Raw genomic sequence first — 16,448 nt, 5'->3', positions numbered from 1 at the left:
TAGCGTTACAGCAGATCTCAGGTCAGTCATCTGTCCTCCTATTGGTCGGTCTCCAGGATGAGGCCGTCTGATTGGTTGTTGGTTGCGGCCTTGCTGCCGCTGGTCTCCGCCGCTCAGGACATCTGCAACGCCAAACCGCGCGACCTGCCGCTGGAGCCGCGCTGCATCTACCGCAGCCCCGAGCCGGAGGACGACGCCCCGACCCCGGCCCCCGAGCCGGTCCCGGAGTCCACCAACCCCCGAGTCTGGGAGCTGTCCAAGGCCAACGGGCGCTTCGCGCTGTCGCTCTACAAGCAGCTGGCCGCCGGCAAGCCGGCCGACGCCAACATCTTCCTGTCGCCCATCAGCGTCTCCACGGCCTTCGCCATGACCAAGCTGGGCGCCTGCAACGAGACGCTCGCACAGATCATGAACGTGAGTCAGAGAAGCCATTCGGCTCTGTAGCGACTGTCGACTAAAGGGTAATGTATACTTCTGCGTTGAAGTGTCGCCGTAAGTCTTGGCGGTGTCTCCGTATCTTACTGCTCCTCTCCAAAAATATAATATACAGTGTATATATAGAGCGACACAAGAGCTGTGATTGGCCGCTCGGTGTCTCCTCCTCCTGTATGGGTCGATAGTGAAGACAACATGGAGCAGATGAAGAGAGACGAGCTGAGGAGGTTCAGATGTTCATCTGGACCACAGATCATCTCCCGATTATATAGACACCAGATTCACTACGACTTCTTCTGTGGTTCCTTCTGTGTGAACAAATCTGGTGCTTCTCACGCTCGCACCGCCGGAGACCGCTACGGCGACACTGTGGCGCAGAAGTTTAATTTGGCCTTAACCAGACCGACCTGGGAAATGCAACGCGCCTCACTGCCGCGCTGCTGCGAAGGTTTTGTTGAACATCTGGTCTCTGCCGCCCTGCAGGTGTTCGAGTTCGACACCATCAAGGAGAAAACGTCGGATCAGGTCCATTTCTTCTTCGCCAAGCTCAACTGCCGTCTGTACCGGAAGAAGGACCGCACCACCGAGCTGGTGTCCGCCAACCGGCTGTTCGGAGAGAAGTCGCTGGTCTTCAACCAGACCTACCAGAACATCAGCGAGATGGTGTACGGAGCCAAGCTGCTGCCGCTCAACTTCAAGGTAGTCTCTGTTCTGAGACGGTTCGTCATGTAAACCGCTCAGCTGTGTGTGGATCAGTAACATCCAGTTCCTCCTGAAGTCCAGTTCCCATTAGACTAAATCAGTGCAGGTTTGTGTGTTTAATCCAGAACCGCTTCTTCTGTTCTGTTTCTGCAGGAGAAACCGGAGCTGGCCCGGGTCACCATCAACAACTGGATCTCCAACAAGACGGAGAACCGGATCCAGGACACGCTGCCGGAGGGAGCGCTGGACTCCAACACCATCCTGGTGCTGGTCAACACCATCTACTTCAAGGTCCTGACAGCCTGAACTTTAGCTCAGCACGTAGTTTGGAGGGGGGGGGGGGGCCTTAAACCTCCAACCAGACCTGAGAAGACAGGGAAGCAGAGAGCGGTCCGGAGTTCAGGTGTAGGACAGGAGAACAGTAAGACGTCGGTGCAAAACGCTTCCCGGGTTGAACGACATGTTTGCTCCCGACGGTGTGAAGCGTTTTGCGTCGGCTTTTGCGATACGTTTGATTCCGTTCGGGATGATTCTGCATTTTCACCTTCGTACAAACGCCTGGCTTGGAGATCCGCAGTTGGCTTGGAGAATCTTGAAGGAGTGTTGCTAGCCGTCTCAGCTAGCTAGCACCCTGTAACAAACACTTTACAACAGGACAGTCAACACACTACCGTTACTAAACATTGATTGTCTGCAGCAGGGAAACAGGAAGAGGAGGAGCCATGCACCGGCGTCCAAGATATCGTGTGACGCACAGATAGTTAAACGTCGTAGCTCCCTCCTTCCGCCAATCAGTGCGGTTTTGAAAATGGCGAACACAGAAATCAGACATCATCATTCCACGTTTCCAAGTTTCGTCAAAATGCGGTCGGCGTCATCTGAGATATTGTGCAGGTCAGGGTTTTAACCCCGCGACAGCAGGGGCTCTACGGGTGGGTGGCGGTCCGTCGGTCGGTCGGTCTGTTCACCGCTTTACGGTCTCGCGGCCCGCAGGGAGTCGGACTGCAGACTCTCGAGAGGGAGACCCGAGTTCGATTCCCGGCAGAGACGCTTCCACAAAATTCACCGTCGCAGCCGTTAGACTCGTGTCTTGTTTTCAGCCTGCGACCGCCCCCCCCTCCCCCCCCCCCCCCCCCCCCCCCCCCTCCCCCCCCCCAAAGAAACAAGCAGCCAGGTAATTTCCCAGAGACTCTTGTGTAACTCAGGCTGAAGTAACGCTGGACATGATGGACAGATGGAGGGAATACCAGCTGGAGGTCAGAGAAGTTTATTCCATTAATTAACTTTAAATTTCATTGAAATTTAGTCTATAATTATATGGTGTGTGTAGACTATTTGACCCGTTCTCAGTATTAGCTTCAGTCGACCCTGATTTCATCATGGAGGACGATGAGAGACACGGGACAGAGTGTGGTCAGTTTAGTTTTCTGTTTTGAGACAGTTTACCTGACACTGAACTGTTGTGATAAGTTGTGATAAGCTCCTCCCATCCGCTGCACCCTGCAGGTTAAAACACAAGCAGCTGATCTCCAGCAGACTGAGTTTCAAACAGCTTGAAAAAGCAGAGAAACAACCTGTTTGTTCCGGTAGAAACTGTCCCTGCTCTGAGAGCCGTGACGACTTTAGCTGCTGAGTATTAAAGATGAAAATAAGAGCCGTGCTCTCCGTCTGAACCCGCAGGGCCAGTGGAAGAGCAAGTTCGACAAAGACAACGTCTTCAAGTCCGACTTCCTCGTCAGTCAGAGCCGGAGCTGCTCCGTCTCCATGATGTACCAGGAGACCAAGTTCCGGTACGGACACTTCCCGGAGGACCGGGTGCAGCTGCTGGAGCTGCCGTACCGCGGCGATGACATCACCATGGTGATCATCCTGCCGGCGCTGGACACGCCCCTCGCACAGGTACGTCTCACCGAGCAGCTTCACTATCGTCTCTTCACACTGTGACAGACTTGATCAACTGTTTGGATCCGGCTCACTTTTAATGTTTCTTTTAGCTCATTTCATCTATGTGTTTATTTATCCTCCTTTTAATGTTTTTTCTATTGCTTATGGTTCTCATTTTATCTCATTATGCGCATTACTGTTCTTGCTTCTGTCTTCTTATAAAACACTTTGTGAGCTCTGCTTTTAGATAAGTGCTGTAAAGTTTATTATTATTACTGTTCGGAAAAAAATTCAACTGCAATTTTGGTGTTTTGTTCGCATGATTATTTATCTTTTGGCTGATTTTCATTACTGTTGGGCCTTAAAACCTGTTATAACCGGAGGAATTTCAACAAACACATGAAACATAAACAAGCAATTTTCTCATTCCCCAAAAACGTTCTGCAGATTTTTTATCTGACAGCAGAGCTTCACAACACAGTTAGGAATAAGCCTCTGTGTGTGTGTGTGTGTGTGTGTGTGTGTGTGTGTGTGTGTGTGTGTGTGCAGGTGGAGGCGAGCCTGGACCTGAGGAAGCTGAGCGGCTGGCTGGAGGCGATGCAGGAAACCACGGTGTCGGTGCAGATCCCGCGCTTCAGGGTGGAGGACAGCTTCAGCCTGAAGGAGAAGCTGCAGGAGATGGGACTGACAGACCTGTTCGACTCCCAGAGGGCCAGCCTGCCAGGTGAGACGGGCAGCTGGGGGTGAGACAGGCAGCTGGGGGTGAGACAGGCAGCTGGGGGTGAGACAGGCAGCTGGGGGTGAGACAGACAGCTGGGGTGAGACAGGCAGCTGGGGTGAGACAGGCAGCTGGGGGTGAGACAGACAGCTGTGGGTGAGACAGACAGCTGGGGGTGAGACAGGCAGCTGGGGGTGAGACAGGCAGCTGGGGGTGAGACAGACAGCTGGGGGTGAGACAGGCAGCTGGGGGTGAGACAGGCAGCTGGGGGTGAGACAGGCAGCTGGGGGTGAGACAGACAGCTGGGGTGAGACAGGCAGCTGGGGTGAGACAGGCAGCTGGGGGTGAGACAGGCAGCTGCCAGGTGAGACAGGCAGCTGGGGGTGAGACAGGCAGCTGGGGGTGAGACAGGCAGCTGGGGGTGAGACAGGCAGCTGGGGGTGAGACAGACAGCTGGGGTGAGACAGGCAGCTGGGGTGAGACAGACAGCTGGGGGTGAGACAGACAGCTGGGGGTGAGACAGACAGCTGGTGGTGAGACAGACAGCTGGGGGTGAGACAGACAGCTGTGGGTGAGACAGACAGCTGGGGTGAGACAGGCAGCTGGGGGTGAGACAGGCAGCTGGGGGTGAGACAGGCAGCTGGGGGTGAGACAGGCAGCTGGGGGTGAGACAGACAGCTGGGGTGAGACAGGCAGCTGGGGTGAGACAGGCAGCTGGGGGTGAGACAGACAGCTGTGGGTGAGACAGACAGCTGGGGGTGAGACAGGCAGCTGGGGGTGAGACAGGCAGCTGGGGGTGAGACAGACAGCTGGGGGTGAGACAGGCAGCTGGGGGTGAGACAGGCAGCTGGGGGTGAGACAGACAGCTGGGGTGAGACAGGCAGCTGGGGTGAGACAGGCAGCTGGGGGTGAGACAGGCAGCTGCCAGGTGAGACAGGCAGCTGGGGGTGAGACAGGCAGCTGGGGGTGAGACAGGCAGCTGGGGGTGAGACAGGCAGCTGGGGGTGAGACAGACAGCTGGGGTGAGACAGGCAGCTGGGGTGAGACAGACAGCTGGGGGTGAGACAGACAGCTGGGGGTGAGACAGACAGCTGGTGGTGAGACAGACAGCTGGGGGTGAGACAGACAGCTGTGGGTGAGACAGACAGCTGGGGTGAGACAGGCAGCTGGGGGTGAGACAGACAGCTGGGGTGAGACAGACAGCTGGTGGTGAGACAGACAGCTGGGGTGAGACAGGCAGCTGGGGGTGAGACAGACAGCTGGGGTGAGACAGACAGCTGCCAGGTGAGACAGACAGCTGGGGGTGAGACAGGCAGCTGGGGTGAGACAGACAGCTGGGGGTGAGACAGACAGCTGCCAGGTGAGACAGACAGCTGCCAGGTGAGACAGACAGCTGGGGGTGAGACAGGCAGCTGCCAGGTGAGACAGACAGCTGGGGGTGAGACAGACAGCTGGGGGTGAGACAGGCAGCTGGGGTGAGACAGACAGCTGGGGGTGAGACAGACAGCTGCCAGGTGAGACAGACAGCTGGGGGTGAGACAGACAGCTGCCAGGTGAGACAGACAGCTGCCAGGTGAGACAGACAGCTGGGGGTGAGACAGGCAGCTGCCAGGTGAGACAGACAGCTGGGGGTGAGACAGACAGCTGGGGGTGAGACAGACAGCTGCCAGGTGAGACAGACAGCTGCCAGGTGAGACAGACAGCTGGGGGTGAGACAGACAGCTGTGGGTGAGACAGACAGCTGGGGGTGAGACAGGCAGCTGCCAGGTGAGACAGACAGCTGGGGGTGAGACAGACAGCTGGGGGTGAGACAGGCAGCTGCCAGGTGAGACAGACAGCTGGGGGTGAGACAGACAGCTGGGGGTGAGACAGACAGCTGCCAGGTGAGACAGACAGCTGGGGGTGAGACAGGCAGCTGGGGGTGAGACAGACAGCTGGGGGTGAGACAGGCAGCTGGGGGTGAGACAGACAGCTGGGGGTGAGACAGACAGCTGGGGGTGAGACAGACAGCTGGGGGTGAGACAGACAGCTGCCAGGTGAGACAGACAGCTGCCAGGTGAGACAGACAGCTGGGGGTGAGACAGACAGCTGTGGGTGAGACAGGCAGCTGGGGGTGAGACAGGCAGCTGGGGGTGAGACAGGCAGCTGGGGGTGAGACAGGCAGCTGGGGTGAGACAGGCAGCTGGGGTGAGACAGGCAGCTGGGGGTGAGACAGGCAGCTGCCAGGTGAGACAGGCAGCTGGGGGTGAGACAGGCAGCTGGGGGTGAGACAGGCAGCTGGGGGTGAGACAGACAGCTGGGGTGAGACAGGCAGCTGGGGTGAGACAGACAGCTGGGGGTGAGACAGACAGCTGGGGCTGAGACAGACAGCTGATGGTGAGACAGACAGCTGGGGGTGAGACAGACAGCTGTGGGTGAGACAGACAGCTGGGGTGAGACAGGCAGCTGGGGGTGAGACAGACAGCTGGGGTGAGACAGACAGCTGGTGGTGAGACAGACAGCTGGGGTGAGACAGGCAGCTGGGGGTGAGACAGACAGCTGGGGTGAGACAGACAGCTGCCAGGTGAGACAGACAGCTGGGGGTGAGACAGGCAGCTGGGGTGAGACAGACAGCTGGGGGTGAGACAGACAGCTGCCAGGTGAGACAGACAGCTGCCAGGTGAGACAGACAGCTGGGGGTGAGACAGGCAGCTGCCAGGTGAGACAGACAGCTGGGGGTGAGACAGACAGCTGGGGGTGAGACAGGCAGCTGGGGTGAGACAGACAGCTGGGGGTGAGACAGACAGCTGGGGGTGAGACAGACAGCTGCCAGGTGAGACAGACAGCTGGGGGTGAGACAGACAGCTGCCAGGTGAGACAGACAGCTGCCAGGTGAGACAGACAGCTGGGGGTGAGACAGGCAGCTGCCAGGTGAGACAGACAGCTGGGGGTGAGACAGACAGCTGGGGGTGAGACAGACAGCTGGGGGTGAGACAGACAGCTGCCAGGTGAGACAGACAGCTGGGGGTGAGACAGACAGCTGTGGGTGAGACAGACAGCTGGGGGTGAGACAGGCAGCTGCCAGGTGAGACAGACAGCTGGGGGTGAGACAGACAGCTGGGGGTGAGACAGGCAGCTGCCAGGTGAGACAGACAGCTGGGGGTGAGACAGACAGCTGGGGGTGAGACAGACAGCTGCCAGGTGAGACAGACAGCTGGGGGTGAGACAGGCAGCTGGGGGTGAGACAGACAGCTGGGGGTGAGACAGGCAGCTGGGGGTGAGACAGACAGCTGGGGGTGAGACAGACAGCTGCCAGGTGAGACAGACAGCTGCCAGGTGAGACAGACAGCTGGGGGTGAGACAGACAGCTGGGGGTGAGACAGACAGCTGTGGGTGAGACAGACAGCTGGGGGTGAGACAGACAGCTGGGGGTGAGACAGCTACACTGTCCTGTTCAGGTAGATCTGCTTCTAAAGCTCAGCCAATCAGCTTCAAGTCTTTAACTGGATCAGGTGAGCAAGAGAAGAGCTGGAACAAACACTGGACCTGTTCTGGACCTGTTCCGGACCTGTGGTCCGGTCTGGACCTGGTCTGGACCTGGTCCGGACCTGGTCTGGACCTGGTCTGGACCTGGTCTCATGTTGAAACAATTTCAACTTTGTCTGAAGCACCGCTCATCAATGTCACATCAGAGTTCTGCCAGCCAATAAGGATGGAGCGGGGGCGGGACCAGAGCCGGCATCTTGCTGTTTTGTAGCTAGCGTTAGCCGAGCTAGCGCTGACAGCAGGAACACTGCAGAGCTCCAGAGAATTATTCATGAAACTAATGATACTCATTATTCTGTTATTGGGCCTTCTGAAGGGGAAGTGTGTTCCCTTTCAAATATTCTGCTCTCCGTCTGGCCCCGCCCCCTACTCTGACTCCGCCCCCTACTCTGACTCCGCCCCCCGCTCTGACTCCGCCCCCCACTCTGATCCATCGCCCACCTGCTGTCCAAAAAAAACCTGTCTGCAGGTCTCTCACCTGTCTGTCTGCAGGTCTCTCACCTGTCTGTCTGTCTCTCTGTCTGTCTGTCTCTCTGTCTCTCTGTCTGTCTGTCTGTCTGTCTCTCTGTCTGTCTGTCTGTCTGTCTGTCTGTCTGCCTGTCTGTCTCTCTGTCTGTCTGTCTGTCTGTCTCTCTGTCTGTCTGTCTGTCTGTCTGTCTGCCTGTCTGTCTCTCTGTCTGTCTGTCTGTCTGTCTGTCTCTCTGTCTGTCTGTCTGTCTGTCTGTCTGTCTGCCTGTCTGTCTCTCTCAGGGATGCTGGAGGACGATGGAGACAACCTGTACATCTCTGATGCTTTCCATAAAGCGTTCCTGGAGGTCAGTGACCCACGATCCATTTCCTCGTGATTTAGTTAATTAACAGAGTTAGTGCTGCTGAGAAGCTCAGACTGGGAGCTGCTTCACTCGTCTGTTACTGACGTTCAGTCTGTTGTTTTAACGCTGTGGAGAAACTCGTTACCACAGTTAGCATTTCCCACTGAAACCAGTGGGGACCGGTAGCTACAAGCTAGCTCATTATCTGACGCTCATTATCTCATTATCTGACGACCGAGTCTTCACATTCATTCAGTTTAGCTCGTAACTGAACATGTCCGAGCGGAGCAGCGTTCAGTCAGTTTGTGTTGCAGGTGAACGAGGAAGGCAGCGAGGCGGCGGCGGCCACCGCCGTCGTGGCGATCGGTCGCTCCATCAACTTCAACCGGGAGGTTTTCCTCGCCAACCGGCCGTTCCTGCTGCTCATCAGAGAGGCGACCATCAACACCCTGCTGTTCACCGGCCGGCTGGCCGACCCCTGCGACAGCTGAACACACACACACACACACACACACACACACACACACACACACACACACACACACACACACACACACACACACACACACCCCTCCTGTCTGGATGTGGATGTTAGATGATGCTGACCTGAAATAACCCTGTGGGACGGGCGGTGACTCACATCGCTTTCATAATGATCCAAAAACAAAATCAACAAATGACATTTCTTGTATAACTGATGTGAGTTACTGATCTGACAGACAGTGAGGTGTGAGGTGAAGAAAGAGGCGACGCGTCTCTTAACACTTAAAGTGCTTTATTTCCTTGGAGGAGATCGAGTCGACCTGTGAGTGATCTAGTGGTCATGGTGAAAGAAACCGCTTCACATTATCTAAATGATTAACTAAGCAACCTTTGGCCTTATAACCAACCCCCCCCCCACACCCCCATCCCGTCACCACCCGCCCCCCCTCCACCCCCTCCACCCCCTCCACCCCCAGTTGTTTTAGCAACAGACACATGCAACATAAAAGATCTTCACATAAAACCTTTCAGGTTTGTCTAGTACATGACTTGTTAAGTACCTCTTCTTTAAAAAATGTACAGTATTAAAAGTTAATTTACTAAATTCCATTTTTTCTTTGATGTGTTTTCTGCTTCGATATATTAGGATATATTTTGAGGAATCAACAGTATGAGTAATTCATTAAGTATATATCTAAATGATTTGATTTTAAGTAGGCATGTTGTGGTCAAGGTTACTGGATATTCATATCATAAACGTTTGTTTCACACAATAAGAGTAAAAAAGTGAAAAGCATCAAAGCCAGAAGTCGTCCAGCTGAAACTAATGCAGAATATATTAAATCATTTGGCATGGAAAGCAAATTTATCAGCATGAAAACCTCATGAAGACCGAGAGCAGGATGAGGATGAGGATGAGGATGAGGTCGTTCTTCACAGTTGAACTGGACTGAACCGGATTAGATTAGACAGGTAGTAGAGGAGAGAACCATTTGTTTCTCTGACTAGATTAGACCAGTCTAGACCGGACCAGACCGGACTAACCTAGACCAGACTGGACTGTCAGTAGGGGAGAGAACAATTTGTTTCTCTGACTAGAACAAACTAGATTAGACCGGTCTGGACCGGACCAGATTAGATTTAAACAGTCAGTAGGGAGAGAACGTTTTGTTTTTCTGGACTGGACCGGACCGGACTGGACCGGACCAGACCGGACCGGACTGGACCGGACCAGACCGGACCGGACCGGACCGGACCGGACCGGACGCAGCTTTTCCTTGAAGTCAAATGTTTTTTACTCTCCAGGTCAGACGGACTGGATCTGATCCCAGACCAGAACACACAGCAGCTGTTAGCTTCCTTACTGTCTGTTTCTGTCCGTTACTGTCTGACTGTCTGGCCGGTTCAGTCCGGTTCAGTCCGGTTCAGTCCGGTTCAGACCGGTTCAGACTCCATGTGGAGGACAGAAAGGTAAAAAACAAATCACTTCATGTCTTGTGATGAAATTAGATTTTTCTGGTGTTTCTGCTGCACTGAAAGTCACTTCAGTCTGTTTCCTTGAGATTCTGCAGGACGTGTGTGTGTGTGTGTGTGTGTGTGTCTGAGTGTGTGTTTGTGTGTGTCTGAGTGTGTTTGTGTGTGTCTGAGTGTGTTTGTGTGTGTCTGAGTGTGTTTGTGTGTGTCTGAGTGTGTGTGTGTGTGTCTGAGTGTGTTTGTGTGTGTCTGAGTGTGTGTGTGTGTGTGAGTTTGTCTGTTTGTGTGTGTCTGAGTGTGTTTGTGTGTGTCTGAGTGTGTGAGTGTGTGTGTGAGTTTGTCTGAGTGTGTGTGTCTGAGTGTGTGTGTGTGTGTGTGTGTGTGTGTAAATGCCAGCAGAGGTGTGGGTCCTTGCAGCAGGTTCTCAGTGCTTCCTGTGTGGTCAGCATGCGTCTCACCTGCTGCTGCTCTTCTATTTACAGGAGGCTTTCCACTGTGAGCAGCTGACTGAGGTGAGCTGTTAGCCGTTAGCCGTTAGCCGTTAGCCGTTAGCGTTCTGCTACGAAGGAAGAGTAAACGTCCGGTCAGTGAATAAAAGAAAGACAGAGTCTCTATACCTGATAGTTCCTGTTTAGCCTGAAGAGTGCAGCCGGTGGGCGGCGGGACGTCCGAGCGCCCGGCGGTCCGATCTGATCTGAGGAAGACCGCTTCACTTTGCATAAAAACCCACCGGCTCCGAGGATCTGATTCACAGCTCTAGAAAAACAGTAACAGCCAATCCATGTGCTACCCATACAACTGAAGTCACATAGCAGTTTACATTGTTCTTTATGCAAAAAAAACTAGTTGTTTAAATATGCGTGTGATATATGTATATAGATTTTTCATAGTTCAGTAAAAAAGTCCGTCTGTTCCGTTCGACCCGCCTCTCTAAGTGCTGAAGTTGTTTTGGCGTTTCGGAGGCCAACAGGCCACGCCTCCTTTCCTTTGGTTGCCAGGAAGTCCGACCTGCTCCCGACCCCCGGCAGGTGAACTTTGACCTCAGGATCTGTCCTGCTGCCGGCCCGGCGACTACATCCATCTGGTCTGACAGGGTCTCTGCTCCTCCTCCTCCTCCTCCTCCTCCTCCTGCTCCTCTTCCTCTTCCTCCTGCTCCTCTTCCTCTTCCTCCTCCTCCTCTTCTTCCTCCTCCTCCTCCTCTTCCTCCTCCTGCTCCTCCTCCTCCCTCACACACATTGTCAGAGCTAAAAGTGTCCGTGAAAAACTTGCTTATAAAAATAGTCGTAGCTAACAGAGACCGAGCGTCTCACTGTGTGACTGAGTGCTTCCTGTGCGGAGCTGTGCATGCTGGGATGCGGCAGCTGTATTGCGTAGTGATGAGAGGTAACTGAGCTGTAGCTTATCTGAGGCTCAACTGTCTGAACAGGCAACAGGCTGCCGGCGGAGCAGCAGTTCAAATCTACTGGATCCTTAAAACTGGTTTACTGCCTCGCTCTGCGGAATTTAGACCAGATCAGAGATCAGGAGATCCGGAGATCGGGTCGGCTCGTTTTACGGCCAAATCGACCCGACTCCGTTTTCTCTTTGAGCTTTTACGTGCAGTTGAGTGTTTTTCAGCCGTTGTGGCACTTAGAGAGCAGGTGGGACCGGAAGCCGACCGCTCGGATTGTCTCAAGGCAAATAAGGATGATTTGAACTGTTGACTGTCATGAAACTGGCACAGAGGATTTTGGCAAAGTTTCCACCAGACAGACTGTTGTCCTGCTGCATTCTGAACCTGTAATACCAGTAAATACAAAAGTAGAAATCTGTAACATAAGAAAGTAGACAGAGGCAAACGATAACCACTGTGTCCTGTGGTGATGAGGTTGTTGGAGTGTGTGGCGTTTCTTCATATAGCTTAATCTGTTCGGTTTGGTTAGTGAAGGTAGATGCGGTTTAAAGCGGAAAAATCTCAGTTTGGACTCCCAGATGCGACGCGTTTCCTAACTGCTGTTGCATTGATTGTAGTGGGACCGGACCGCCCGACGGGACCGGACCGGACCGCCCGATGGGACCGGACCGCCCCCCTTCTGCCGAGCCCCCCCCACCCCCCCGTCGGCGGTCAGTCGGGCCCGGTGGTGGAGACGGAGGCCTGGGGTCCTTCTCCGTACGCCCCTCCCCCGCCTCCGGTGCCGCCGCCCTCCGGCTCCTCGCGTCCGGGCGAGGCCTCGTCGGTCTGGCCGCCGCGGGACGGCACGGAGGCGGTGGTGGTCTCCGGCGAGGCGCTGTGGGCCTCCTGCGGCGCGCAGCCCGGGTGGTTCTTGCGGAAGTGCTGGTTCAGGATGGCCTGGAAGGGGAAGCTCTTGCCGCAGACGTGGCAGTGGAACGGCTTGTTGCCGGTGTGCTTGCGGATGTGGTACTCCAGCTGGTCTTTGCGGGTGTACTTTTTCCCGCAGATGCGGCAGACGAACGGCGTGATGCCCATGTGCAGCCGCATGTGGCGGTCCAGGCTGCCCTTCTGGTTGAAGGACTTGCAGCAGTAGATGCAGGTGAGCCGGGGGTTGTAGCGGAACCAGCGGTCGCCCACCTGCTCCCTCAGGTACTCCTCGTACCCGCCCATATCGAACGCCGCGTGCTCCTCCCCCTGCAGGAGAAGAAGAAGAAGAAGAAGCCCTTTAATACTGCAGACCAGTCTAACAGCCTTTTTAATATCTGGTGAGCACAAAGCTGCTGACAAACTGCTGCGGCTTTCTGAGTTTTGGAGATGTGGTTCCAGATTTGGCTGATCTGGAACACACGGCTGATCTGATGAAAATAGTAAAAATGACACAAAGTAACTTCCTGCAGCCAGACGGAATGTTCCGATGGACAGGAAACAGGAAGTGGCCTCAGCATGAGAATCTGGGCTGCGGTCGAATAGTCTTTTTTGCTTAGGAAGGTTCCTAACTGAGTGAAATGACCCGGAAGTACCTAAGTGGCAGCCATGATAAGAGCTGTTCGAATCCTCTACATGCTAAGGAAAGGTGCTTCAGTGCTTCCTTACTTAGCTCCTTTAGCATAGGATACACTGGACCATCCTTTACGAAAGGAAAGGAGATAATGCCGTCCCACAATTCCTTGCGGCAGCAACATTTAAAGCGACGCACCGTTCGGCCGTTCACAAAAACAAACGATCATGACCGACAAGGGACGCAGATCATCATGCAAGTTACCGTTGCTTATTAAGCATTTTCCATCTTATGCCATAACTTGCTAATATGCTTATATGTTTTGAACTGTCAACAACATGTTAAACCCATAGAGGAGAACTATGAACGTTACGCTGCTGCTGTAAAATGATCAAAGTGAAGTTAACGTTGTAGCGTAACCTATGCTCAGTTTGCATCAGTTATTTCTTCATTCTGAGCGTTGTTGTATTGCCAGCCTTTAGGAATATCATTAATTAATTTGACTTCAGTCACAGATGCTGAAACCCTTACCTTAATAAAGGCCTGTATCAGCCATAACAACTTCAAAGCACAATCAAGTCAACATTTCAAGGTGTTTACTGAGTTGTGTGGTGGTTCTTAAGATATTATATGCATAGGCTTATAATCAGATCATAATCAGCATATTAACCATAACACAGAAGTCTGTCTTTCTAGAAAAAGGGATATGAGACGTTTTTAGCCAGATGATGTTTTTAATTCAACATGTTTGAAACTTAAGAATGATGATATGTACAGTAGTAGATTTGTAGGCCTAACATGTTATGCCTATGTTGCATGAATTTAACAATAATTTTCATACAATCATACTAATTGGGATTCATGTCGATAAATATGAGCGGACAGGAGGGTGAGCGTGAGCAACCATTCTCAATGTGACAACCATTTCGTTTCACTTTTGTGACTGGTAGCCTATATTCCTTTTTTATTTCAATTCCAACCTTGGTGATGAAGCAATATTTTTCACCGGGTTGTCCACGTTTATATAGCCTGCATGAAACAACACGGTAAGAACGCACGGGGCGAGGTATCTAAGATGCTTTTAGTAGTCCATCTCCGGAACATTGTAGTTTCACACAGCAGACCCACGTCATTAACATCCGCCGTCACATAATTACGCAGCCGAGTGTAAGTGCAGTCGGATTCTCTTAGCAGCGCGTTGTCTTTTCCTAAGTCCTGATGAACTCTCCTTCACATCTTTCCTTGACCTCATGACCTTTTCCAACGAGGTCGAGGAAAAGTGGTTAGGAACAGGAGTTAGGACGTATTGTTTTGACTATTCGACCGCAGCCTGGGTTTCTGACTGAACTGGATCCTGAAGATGGTAAACACACAAACTACTGCGCAGCTCTGCAGTACTTTCAGCGCCGGTGCCCTGCGGCATGCTGGGTAATGTAGTGCGGTGTACCTGGGAGCTGGGCTGCCGCGGGTCGTCCATCCTGCTGGGAGACTCGCTCTTCGCTCTCTGACGCTCCGCCAGGACGACCACACTGCCTGTCGGACTGAACCTGCGCACACACACACACACACACACACACACACACACACACCATCAGCCTGAGGTCAGCTGACCAGCGGCGCTCCGCCTGGCTCCTCCATCATGGCGTCTCTGCCTCACCTGTCCGTCTCGCTGAAGCTGCTGGACGGCTGGAGGCTCTTGGTGGCGGCGGGCGGCGCGGCCGGCTGCAGCGGCGCGCAGCGTCCGGACGTGTCGATCATCACGGCGACGCCCTCCTCCGCCGCTCCTCCCTCCTCCTGGTGTTCCGCTCCGATCCACTCCTCCATCCTCTCCGTCTTGATGCGGACTCCGTCCGGGCCTCCGTCCTCGGCGCTGCCGGCCCGGTCCGACTCGCCGCCCGTCTCCACGTACCACTGTCCGGCCCGGTTGATGCGGAGGACGGGTTCCTTGCCCGTCCGGGCGCCCCCCCCCCTCCGGTTCGGCGCCCGCCGGGCTGAGCGGCTCCTCGGCGGGGCTGCCGGCCTCGCGCTCCGCCGCCCCCCGCGGGCCGAGGAGGCGCGGGCCGCCGCGCCGCCCCCCTCCTCGCGCCACGGCCTCCAGGGTCCCGCCGCCCCGGAGGCCCCGCCCCTCCTCCTCCTCCCCCTCCTCCTCCAGGTCGGCCAGGCCGATCTTCAGGTGGATGCCCTCCAGGATCTGGGTGCAGCGGTCGATGATGTGCTGCATCTGCAGGAAGCTGGCGGCCGTCAGGTAGCTGATGATGTCGGCGAGCTGCAGGCAGAGCCGGCCGGTGTAGCAGAAGGACAGCAGCTGCTCGAACACCGACGGGTTGCGGATCACCGTCAGCGACACGGTGCTCATCTGGCTCAGAGACATGTGGTCTCTGAAGTACGGCGAGCTGGCGGCCAGAACCACCTTGTGCGCCCGGAAGCTGTGGCCCTGAACGTTCACCACGATGTCGCACAGCCGGCCCTGGACCCGCAGCTGGTTCAGGTGCAGCAGCACCGAGTTACTGAAGTCCGGGATGTCCAGCTGGATGCTGCCGGACCGCTCCATGCTGCAGCCTGCAACACAACACACCAGACCACATCAAAACCACATCAAAACCACATCAGGACCAGATCAGGACCACATCAGAAGCACATCAGAACCAGATTGGAACCAGATCAGGACCAGATCAGAACCAGATCAGGACCAGATCAGAAGCACATCAGAACCACATCAAAACCAGATCAGGACCAGATCAGAAGCACATCAGAACCAGATTAGAACCAGATTAGAACCACATCATAACCAGATCAGGACCAGATCAGGACCAGATTGGAACCAGATCAGGACCAGATCAGGTCCAGATCCAGATGTAAAGCAGCGGGGAAGTTGCACCCACCTGAGGGGAAACAGCAGTTCAGTGGGGTGTTGTGCGGCTGCAGCTCGCAGCTAGCTGCACATCGTTAGCAGCACAGCAGATGACGGAGCTCCGCCCGCCTCCGGCGCGCGGGTCGCGGGTTCAACGCCGGGGAAACGCCGCCGGGCGCGGCAGCAGAGCGGGCAGCAGGCCGGTCAGCAGGCCGCGAGCCATTCCGCTGGAACTTCTCTGTTTTCTGTCCGCGCACCGCTCATCTTCCTTTTCACGGCAGAAGGGCCGAGGCTGGGAGGAAGAAAACGCGGGGCATTGTGGGAAGTGGAGTTGTTCTTCTCGCGGCGAGAGGCTTAATAGCGGTTTAAAGACTTCATTTCCCGAGATGCATCACGCAGAGCATGTCGTTCTGGTGCTTGTAGTTTGGAAAGAGTAGCTTCCTAACCCTAACCCTCCGCAAAATGCACAAAACACACACACACACACACACACACACACACACACACACACACACACACTCTGTCCTCTCGTTAGTACACAGAATATGGTAAATCATATTAAATCATCACAGTAAACATTTTAAAACATTATCATATTAAACAAGAAACATAAAGGTGTGTGAAACATTTCTTTC

The 16,448-nt window shown here is 54.5% G+C and overlaps 2 protein-coding genes across 2 annotated transcripts; one reads left to right on the top strand and one right to left on the bottom strand.

Moving 5' to 3' along the window:
* Positions 1–57: 57 nt before the first annotated feature.
* Positions 58–8,567, top strand: serpinc1 (serpin peptidase inhibitor, clade C (antithrombin), member 1). The gene is made up of 7 exons (XM_071899522.2): positions 58–414; positions 919–1,134; positions 1,291–1,428; positions 2,818–3,036; positions 3,571–3,745; positions 8,015–8,079; positions 8,391–8,567. Exons 1-7 carry the CDS (start codon positions 58–60, stop codon positions 8,565–8,567), a joined length of 1,347 nt encoding a protein of 448 aa, XP_071755623.1.
* A 3,569-nt stretch (positions 8,568–12,136) lies between these two features.
* zbtb37 (zinc finger and BTB domain containing 37) lies at positions 12,137–16,079 on the bottom strand. The gene is given in 5 exon segments (XM_071899523.2): positions 12,137–12,658; positions 14,410–14,509; positions 14,620–14,928; positions 14,930–15,521; positions 15,845–16,079. Coding segments are annotated over 4 exon segments (1,515 nt in total). The 5' UTR covers positions 15,514–15,521; positions 15,845–16,079.
* Between the last annotated feature and the right edge of the window lie 369 nt (positions 16,080–16,448).

Source organism: Centroberyx gerrardi, chromosome 9 (assembly GCF_048128805.1).
Source record: "Centroberyx gerrardi isolate f3 chromosome 9, fCenGer3.hap1.cur.20231027, whole genome shotgun sequence".
Lineage (NCBI taxonomy): Eukaryota > Metazoa > Chordata > Actinopteri > Beryciformes > Berycidae > Centroberyx > Centroberyx gerrardi.
Note: the sequence above shows the minus strand (reverse complement) of the source record. Positions and strands in the feature narration are given on the sequence as shown.

Bases quoted from the DNA above. Each gene is read 5' to 3' on its own strand.
- serpinc1 (XM_071899522.2), top strand. From the start codon at position 58: ATGAGGCCGTCTGATTGGTTGTTGGTTGCGGCCTTGCTGCCGCTGGTC. The intron at 1,135-1,290 runs GTAGTCTCTGTT...CTGTTTCTGCAG, and splicing joins TGCTGCCGCTCAACTTCAAG to GAGAAACCGGAGCTGGCCCG. The intron at 3,746-8,014 runs GTGAGACGGGCA...TGTCTCTCTCAG, and splicing joins CCAGAGGGCCAGCCTGCCAG to GGATGCTGGAGGACGATGGA.